General features: G+C 36.7%; 1 protein-coding gene across 1 annotated transcript; it reads right to left on the bottom strand.

Annotated features, from left to right (window-relative positions):
- Nucleotides 1-566: 566 nt before the first annotated feature.
- Nucleotides 567-2482, bottom strand: LOC101255844 (protein S40-5). The gene has a single exon (XM_004231561.5). It carries the CDS (start codon nucleotides 1420-1422, stop codon nucleotides 775-777), a length of 648 nt encoding a protein of 215 aa, XP_004231609.2. The 5' UTR covers nucleotides 1423-2482; the 3' UTR covers nucleotides 567-774.
- Nucleotides 2483-10108: the final 7626 nt, after the last annotated feature.

The raw sequence follows: 10108 nt of genomic DNA on the forward strand, positions 1-10108 counted from the left end.
TTAAAAGTATATTATCTTATAAAAATCATAATCATTTAAATTGTGTTATCTAAATTGAGACAAGGAGAATAATTTTTGTGGGGTGGACGGGCCTATGAATTGGTGAACCAATAACGAAAAGTTAAAAGAAAGTTTTATGATATAATTGAAATCCTACACACACCTAACATATATATGATGTTACAATTACCTAACTGTATTACCAATATGCAATTATATATCTTTTGTACTTTAATCTATTCTTTACTGTATTTCCAATATGCAATTATATACCTTTTGTACTTTAATCTATTCTTTATTTCCTTTTCCATTTCTTTCCTACAACACTAGGACTGTCCACAAACCAATATGAAAGTGGGAGTCATTGGTGACATGGTATAAATTCTTATCTAAATATTCTATCAATTTGTTTGTATGGATTTAATTTAATACATATTTTTAAGAAAAAGGAGAATTAAATTTTTTGTAATTTTAAACTAAAAACATACTCAGATATTATTTAATCATATGATTCTAAACATATTTTTGAAAAAAAAAAAGACATTATTTTAATGAAATTTAAAGAATAAAAAAACCAAACAAATTATTAAAATATAGAGAGAAGGAAAACATCAAATCATATAATTGGGCTCAATCACAGCCTCGTTGACTCACTGAAACTATATTCATTCGGCTTGAATCATTGCCCAAAAACAAAAAAATAAAAATAAAAATTACACTATATATATATACATATATATATATATATATGTCAACAACTATTGATGAATCGACTTAGCCATCGAACCCGGTCTGGCTCCACACTGCATCTCGAACTCGACTCATGTCCCTACCCTTTAATGTCCTTCCCACACCTTCAAACATCGAATCAGTTGTTGATTTTCGAGATCTACCATATCCACGAGCCAAATACTCATGTGGGGGAATCATATCCAACTCATGATCATCAGCACCGTCGTCCGAGTCATGAAATGACTCAACTGAGTCAACTCGATATATCTTTGACCAATCAGGAACATTCACAGGTGCCGAAGACGCCATGTGTCGTCCACGTGGAGACTGCGCTGCCAGGCTGTCTTGTCCACGAAACTGATGAATGATCCGAGATGATGACGTGGCCTTACCTGCATCATCATCAAAAGCCAATGACAAGCCGCCGCTGCTGCCGCCTCCAGCTTGGCATCGGCGGCTGCTCCTAAAACTTCGGACGTCACTCTCTGCGGTCGCGCGTGAGTTACAAGCGCCGTTCATTAAATGATCATCGTCGCCGCCGCCAGCGTTGACCATTTCATCAACGGTTGACCAAACATCGTCTTCTCCAAATTCCGATGTTTCGTTGACTGTTTGATTTCCATTATTGTAACTGTAACTTCCTAAATACCTTTCACTCATACTGATGGTCAGTTTTCGACCTTTCGCCATTTAATTTAACTTACGAAAATACTTTATTTTTCTTTAATTAACTGTCGGTTACCGGAATCTTGATTTTCCGGCGATCCCAGAAAAAAATCATAAATAAAAAATGAGTTTTTAGCTCAAAAAGGGTAGACTCAGCTTCTAAGGCTGGTGTTGTATATATAAGATGTGATAGGGAGAGGGCAAAATTAAATTTGCATTTCATGTGAATTTGGAGTTCATTTTGCAATCGTCATTATCATCATTTCATAAATATTAAGAGTAGATGTATTGAATCAAAATCATCCTCAACTAGTAAACATGGCCGCTCTTTGTGCAATTTATAAAAAAATAAAATTAAAATCATGATTTTAAAATTTAATATCTAGTGTGATCTTCAATTTCAAATAAATTATAAATGCTAAACTCAAACTCATTTTAACACCTAGTTTTTATTCTCTCGGTCCAATCATAATTATTCATTACCCATCTTATTTCTAATTATTTGTCCATTTTTTTATAATTATTTGTCCAATTTTTTTATAATTATCTCTAATTATTTGTCCATTTTGATAAATCAAGAAAAAATAAAATAATTTTATTTTGTTGTTTTTTTTATTCCTATGGTTTTTCTTTCATTTTTTTCTCTTTCTCATTATTTTTAATTTTAGTTATCACTCTGAATAATATTTATATATTCTTTCAATGATAAACTTTGATAATGCGACTTAGATAACTATCTTATACTTATTCTAAAGATAATTTTTAATTCAAATAATGTGTAAAAAAAACGCATTACACATAAGTTTTTTTTTAATTACTAATCAATTAAAAATTTTAGTTTACATCCTAATCTAACAAGTTTATAAATTTTATTTTTTTATTTTTAGTGAAAAACTAGGCTCCAGAAGAACATTAACTTATTAAATTACAAAATCAATTAAATTGCATCTAATAAAAGTTTAGACAATAATAATAATAATAAAAAAATGTATGATACATATTTTATTTTCATATTATTTTTTAGCAAGAAATATTTTTGATTCCGTTTTCCTAAACATCCATAAATTTTAAAAAAAAAACATAAAAAAATCACAACATGCATCACATATTGATACTATTCAAAAAAAACTTTATATTATTATTATAAACATCAAATTTTCATACAATATTCTATTTAATTAATTCGAGAATTTAGAGTTACCTCGATGCAAAAATGGATACCACAAAAACAACTGCTACGATCTACTAATTTCAAAAGTTAATGATTGTTAATTAACTTTAAAGAGTCGCAGACCGAAACCGCGAACAAAACCTCAGATTACCAGATAAAACTCACTTTTTTCACTCTTTTTGTTTTCTCTCTATCTTTCTCTATATTTCTCTCTTTTCCTCTCTGTATTTTCCTGTATCTGTATGTTTTTCTTCTCAACTGAATGTGTTTTTTTATAATATTTTTGGCTGAGAGTCTGGTGCTAATTAAAAGGAACGTAATAGAGTGAGATTAGGATTTAATTTAAAATATTGTTGAGGGAATTATGGTTGAGAAATAATTAAATAAATATCCTACTAAATAACAATAATAGGAAAATTAGTTTTTGAGAGTTTGAGGTTAATTAAGATAAGGGGAAGGTAAATTTAATATTTAGGACTCTTTTTTTTTCTTCTGCAATTATTTTTTAAACTAATTAAAAGTTGAAGATTTAAAACAAGTACCATAAATTCATAATTTTTTTTATTATTAAAGTAATTTACACAATTTATTTATTTTTATTTGTTTTGAATATAACCTTTTTAAAAATTGGTGTTAAATCTTTATATTTTGGTAAAAAATTAGGTGTTCACAGTATGCCTCTCTTTGCTTGAAAACATGAAGAGTTTTCATGCAAAGATGTGAACAATGTGACTAATTTTTTACTGAAATATTTATGTGAAAATTTTATAGTAGAAAAGAGGTTTGACTGTGTCCTAACTTTTAAAACTACCTATCCTAAGTTGAGATGATAAGGAGTCGGGCGTAGTTACAATAAGTTAGGTAGTCGAGTGAGGTTTTGTCGAGATTCTGGTTCGTAGCTCCAACTATTACATAAAAAAAAACAAAATGCAGAAGTAAAGATATGAAATCCTATCTACTCTGATAGTGCTAAGTCTTCATTTTGGATTCTTAGATATCGCTTCAACCTCTTTGGTAGGTTCATCGATTCCCGCCCTTTGCTCTAGACATCTGAGTTTAATACTTGAAACTTCATGACTTGACTTCAGCTACTGACGTTCTTCCGCATGATATTCTTGAAAACTTATTTTCTTGAAAGGATGAATTCTTTTATTTTTGAACTGCAAATTTGTGTACTATGTAGAAACCTGCACACAAAACTAAATTTTCTACCTAGTTTGCACTAGGAAATTTTGTGAGTTATTGATGAAATCTATAAAAGTCTATACTAATAATAAAATAATGTTTTTGTAGCCTATTACAAAATGTAAAAAAAAAAAAAGACAAAAGTGAGTTTTGTACTTAAATTGCAATCAGGGGTTATTGCGCTTTGTGAAGACATGAAAAATAAAATAGGGGTTATTGCGCCCTATATGCAACCCAGGGGTTATTGTGCCCTGTGAGACATGAAAAATAAAATAGGGGTTATTGTGCCCTAAATGCAACCAGGGGTTATTGTGCCCTGTGAAGACATGAGAAATAGTATAGGGGTTATTGTGCCCTATATGCAACCAGGGGTTATTGTGCCCTGTGAAGAATGATAGGGGTTATTGTGCCCTATATGCAATCCAGGGGTTATTGTGCCTTGTGAAGAAAAATGATAGGGGTTATTGTGCCCTATATGCAACCAGCGGTTATTGTGCCCTGTGAAGACATGGAAAATGATAGGGGTTATTGTGACCTTTATGCAATCCAGGGGTTATTGTGCCCTCTGAAGAAAAATGATAGGGGTTACTGTGCCCTATATGCAACCAGGGGTTATTGTGCCCTGTGAAGACATAAAAAAAATGATAGGGGTGATTGTGCCCTATATGCAATCCATGGGTTATTGTGCCGTGTGAAGACATGAAAAAAATTGGATAGAGATTATTGTGCCCTATATGCAACCAGGGGTTATTGTGCCCTATGAAGACATGAAAAAATTGGATAGGGGTTATTGTTTTTTTTACTTATATTTTATTATTTAATATTATTTTATTTTATTTTTATTAGTACATTGACTAATTTAAAAATAAAATAAAATGCCCCAAATTTTATTAAGAAAAAAATAATCCTTTTTTTTCATATTATATGAGAGACAAGGATTAAAAAACTTACCATCGCGGCGTTTGTCTGTAGCGAATTTACTTGCATGATTTGTCTTTATATCTCTTTCAGCCTATAATTTTAGTTCTATCTTTATTGTGCTTATGCCAAGACAGAATGTCATCATCTGATAAATGGTGTCACTCGTGATTTTTTACCAAGTAGACATTCTTATCTTTTTACTGTCGTCTTATGGTTCTTGTGAGAGTTTTCACTCATAAGACCCTCTTATTTTATATTTGTTTGTATTTTTATTTTTTAAACATACCATAGGCTACAATTTCATGTTTCAAACCTTGGAGATTTTATAGCATGATCATTATTTTATTGAGTGATTAGACCGAACCTCAATGAATGACTGCATACGTATCCTCTTAGAAATCAGGTCGAACGTAGTTCAATAAAAAATATTTTTCTGTTTTTTTTTAAATTTATATTTAAAAATATAATCAAAAATTTGGAAAAAGAATTAGTTCATGTTTGATAATGCTTTGACTTTAGTTAGTACCAATAATTAGTATTATGCATTCATGTAACGACCCGTTTAGTCGTTTTGAGCAGCAGATTTTATTTCTGGAAAACTGGCTGAGACGACGGACAGTCATGGGCACGACGGACCGTCGCAGGGTCTCGTTTCAGAACACTTAGAAAATCTGAAATTGGGTACTGAAAATCGACTCTCTGAACTTCGTAACGAAATGGCAGGACGGACCGTCACATGTGTGACGAACCGTCACACACTCTTTGGTGGAAATTGAGTCTCTGAATCTTGCGACGACCTGCAGGACGGACCGTCGCAGGCACGACGGGCCGTCGCAGGTTGCGTAATCCCAGTCTGGGTCAGATTTCTTTATACGTTTTAAGGGACGTTTTTGACTATTCCTGCCTTAATTATAAAGTTAGTGGGTTAATGTTAATAGGTCTAATTACTTGGGGGTTAAAAGAGGTAACCTTAAGTTAATTAGTGGGTTATTATTGCCATCTTTTATTCTTAATTATATGCTAATTAGGGTAAAAGAAAGAGGGTCTGAATAAAGAAAATAGAAAGAACAAGAAGAGAGAGAGAGGGTCAATCGAGAAGGGGAAAGCACAAAGCTTTGGAGAAAATTTGCTTGCTTGATCACTAATCTTCGGTGGAGGTAGGTTATGGTTTCTATTACGATATTCGTAGTAAACTCTTAATAGCGAATGATATGTATTGATAATATTGTAAAACCCTGCTATGTGCTTAATTGTATGCTTGCATGAATGTAATTATATAATTGTGATTATATAAGCATGATGAAGTTATTGAATCCCAAATCTTGCAAAACCCTAATCTCTTTGTTAATGATGAGGCCTTGGTATAAAAGAAGGCTTGATGAATTGATAGAAGGAGATTAGGGGATCGGGTGTCACGAACCGACACGTAGATTTAGGGGATCGGGTGTCACGAATCGACACGTAGATTTAGGGGATCGGGTGTCATGAACCGACACGTAGATTTAGGGGATCGGGTGTCACGAATCGACACGTAGATTTAGGGGATCGGGTGTCACGAATCGACACGTAGATTTAGGGGATCGGGTGTCACGAACCGACACGTAGATTTAGGGGATCGGGTGTCACGAACCGACACGTAGATTTAGGGGATCGGAGTGTCACGTTCCGACACATAGTAGTAGGGGATCGGAGTGTCACGTATCGACACAAGAGGATTAATGAATATGAGGGAGCGGAGTGTCACGTACCGACACAAGAGAAATAAAGATAATGAATCTCGAAAGATGTTAATATACTCAATCTAATGAACATAATTCCAAAATGAGTACGGTATTGAGGCTTGAGTCCTCATGTGTGAACTTGACGGTAATTATTAATGATATAGTACTTGCTGCTGCTACATGTTGAGTATCATAGTTGATTTTATGATATGACTTGGTATATATTGATTTCTATTTTGAGTTGGCCGATGATATCTACTCAGTACCCGTGTTTTGTACTGACCCCTACTTTTATGTTTTCTTCTTGTTTATTTGTGGAGTGCAGCAAACGTGCCGTCATCTTCGACTCAACAGTAACTCTAGCCAGTCTTCATTACTCCGAATATCAGGGTGAGCTAATGCTTCTAGCTTGGACTGGATCTTCCTCTTCATGTCTTAATGCCTTGAAGTTCCGGCATGGACTAGCTTTTATGTATTTTTAGCTTCTTAGAAACTCTTAGATTTAGTAATTTGAAGTAGATGTTCTTGTGGTGATGACTTCCAGATTTTGGGAAATAGTAGTTATTGAATTGGTTTTTATTAATGAGTTTAAGTTTTCCGCATTACTTTATGTTGATATTACATTGAAATGTTAAGGTTTAGATTGGTTGGTTCGCTCACATAGGAGGGTAAGTGTGGGTGCCAGTCGCGGCTCGGTTTTGGGTCGTGACAAACTTGGTATCAGAGCATTAGGTTCGTTGGTCTCATCACACAAGAACGAGTCTAGTAGAGTATTAAGGAACGGTAGGGGGACGCCTTTACTTTTCTTTGAGAGTCTATAAGACATTAGGAAAATCCCATTCTTTCTTTCTTTCTTTCGTGCTATTACTTGGGTCCAATTGGTATCTAGGTGATACAAATTGGTATCTGACCATCTTCACTCTATTTCGCAGATGGTTAGGACTAGAGCAACAACCGCGCCAACATCAACATCGGCAAGACAAGAAGCGTCTGAGCCAGCCACTGGGGCTGTAGCTCGAGGAAGAGTAGCGGCAAGAGGCCGTGGTAGAGGTCGTGGGAGGACGTCCTCTAGAGGAAGGGGGTGAGCACCTAGCCCATCTGATACTAGGGCGGTGACTCCTCCACCGACTGAAGAAGTAGTAAGAGAAGGGGAGGATGGGGAAAATGAACAAGTGCAGAATGAGGGATTGCCACTCCAGCCTACCCCAGAGATGATAAATCAGGTGCTTGCTTATCTTAGTGGGTTATCTGATCAAGGTCAAACACCTCCAGTGTTTTCTACACCAGCACCTCAGGCTCCGGAGGTACAACATGCGGCTACTGTGGCTCCCCGCATGGATGCCTCATTGGAAATAGGCACATTTCCTCGTCTGACTACAGGGCCTATAATGACAAATGATCAGCATGAACTTTTCAGTAAGTTCTTGAAATTAAAACCTCTAGTCTTCAAGGGTGCTGAATCTGAGGATGCTTACGATTTTCAGGTTGACTGTCATGAGCTACTACACAAGATGGGTATAGTAGAACGGTTTGGTGTAGAGTTCGTGAGTTATCAGTTTCAAGGGAACGCCAAAATGTGGTGGCGGTCACATGTTGAGTGTCAACCAACAGAGGCACCACCTATGACTTGGGCCTCATTCTCTAGCTTGTTTATGGAGAAGTATATCCCCCGGACTTTGAGGGATAGGAAAAGGGATGAGTTCTTGAGCCTAGAGCAAGGTAGGATGTCGGTCAATGCATATGAGGCTAAGTTTCGTGCACTATCCAGATATGCCACCCAAATTCGTTTCAGTCCACAAGAGCGGATTCGTCATTTTGTAAAGGGGTTGAGGTCAGAGTTGCGGATTTCAGCCTTACAAGTAGCGGCTACGGCAAAATCCTTCCAAGAAGTGGTAGATTTCGTGGTAGAGGTGGAAGGAAAGAAGCCAGATGAATTCACCATGGCATCGACATCAAAAAGGTTTCGAAAGGGAGGTGAGTTTAATGGCTCTTACTCTAGAGGACAGGGTTCAGGAGGTTACTCAGTTCGACCAATCCAGTCTTCGCTACAGACTGTAGTTGGGGGTCCACCTCAGACCGGTCAACACTTCTCTGAGAGACCTATGCTTGACTCCAGAGAGTGTTATGGATGTGGGGAGACTGGACATATTAGGAGAAATTGTCCAAAACAGAGTTATAGACCCCGAATGGCTAGAGGTAGAAGTGGTCATGGTAGAGGCCGTTATTCTGGAGGACGTGGTGGTCGAGGTAATGGTGGTCACCAAAATGGCCAAGGTGATGGGAAAACTGGAGCCACTACATCACAACATGGTAGGGGCAATGGACAGACAAACGATAGGGCCCATTATTACGCTTTCCCTGGGAGATCGGAGGCGGAGACATCTGATGCTGTCATCACAGGTAATCTTCTAGTTTGTGATTGCATGGCTTCTGTATTGTTTGATCCTGGATCCACATTTTCTTATGTATCTTCCTCATTTGCTAATGGTCTAAATTTACATTGTGAATTACTTGATATTCCTATTCGTGTTTCTACTCCGGTGGGTGAGTCTGTGGTAGTTGAAAAAGTATATAGGTCTTGTTTGGTGAACTTTGTGGGGAGCAACACTTATGTAGATTTGGTTATCTTAAAAATGGTTGACTTTGATGTAATTATGGGTATGACTTGGCTTTCTCCGCAATTTGCGATCTTGGATTGTAATGCTAAAACGGTGACGTTAGCCAAGCCTGGGACAGATCCGTTAGTGTGGGAGGGTGACTACACTTCCTATCCGGTGCGTATCATCTCCTTTCTTCGTGCTAAGAAAATGGTTAGTAAAGGGTGTTTAGCTTTCTTGGCACATCTCAAGGATGACACTACCCAAGTACCTTCGATTGAGTCGGTTTCGGTGGTCCGTGAGTTTCTGGATGTGTTCCCTGCAGATCTTCCTGGTATGCCACCAGATAGGGATATTGACTTCTGTATTGATCTTGAACCGGGTACTCGCCCCATTTCTATACCCCCTTATAGAATGGGTCCCGCGGAGTTAAGAGAGTTAAAAGCCCAACTTCAAGAGTTGTTGAGCAAAGGCTTCATTAGACCAAGTGCATCTCCTTGGGGTGCTCCGGTTTTGTTTGTAAAGAAGAAGGATGGGAGTTTTCGGATGTGCATAGATTACCGGCAGTTGAACAAGGTTACCATAAAGAACAAGTATCCTCTTCCTCGCATTGATGACTTGTTCAATCAGTTACAAGGTGCTTGTGTCTTCTCTAAGATTGACTTGAGATCCGGTTATCATCAATTGAAAATACGGGCAACGGATGTGCCAAAGACTGCTTTTAGAACCAGGTATGGGCATTACGAATTTGTAGTGATGTCTTTTGGTCTTACGAATGCCCCTGCTGCATTCATGAGTTTGATGAACGGGATTTTTAAGCCATATTTGGATCTCTTTGTGATCGTATTTATTGATGATATACTGATATACTCTAAAAGTAAAGAGGAACATGAGGAGCATTTGAGAATGGTATTGGAAATGTTGAGGGAGAAAAAGCTTTATGCCAAGTTCTCTAAGTTTGAGTTTTGGCTAGATGCAGTGTCCTTCTTGGGGCACGTGGTTTCTAAGGATGGAGTGATGGTGGATCCTTCTAAGATTGAGACAGTGAAGAATTGGGTAAGATCTACTAATGTGTCAGAAATAAGGAGCTTTGTTGGGTTAGCTAGCTACTACCG

This window comes from Solanum lycopersicum, chromosome 2 (assembly GCF_036512215.1).
Source record: "Solanum lycopersicum chromosome 2, SLM_r2.1".
NCBI classification, from domain to species: Eukaryota; Viridiplantae; Streptophyta; class Magnoliopsida; order Solanales; family Solanaceae; genus Solanum; species Solanum lycopersicum.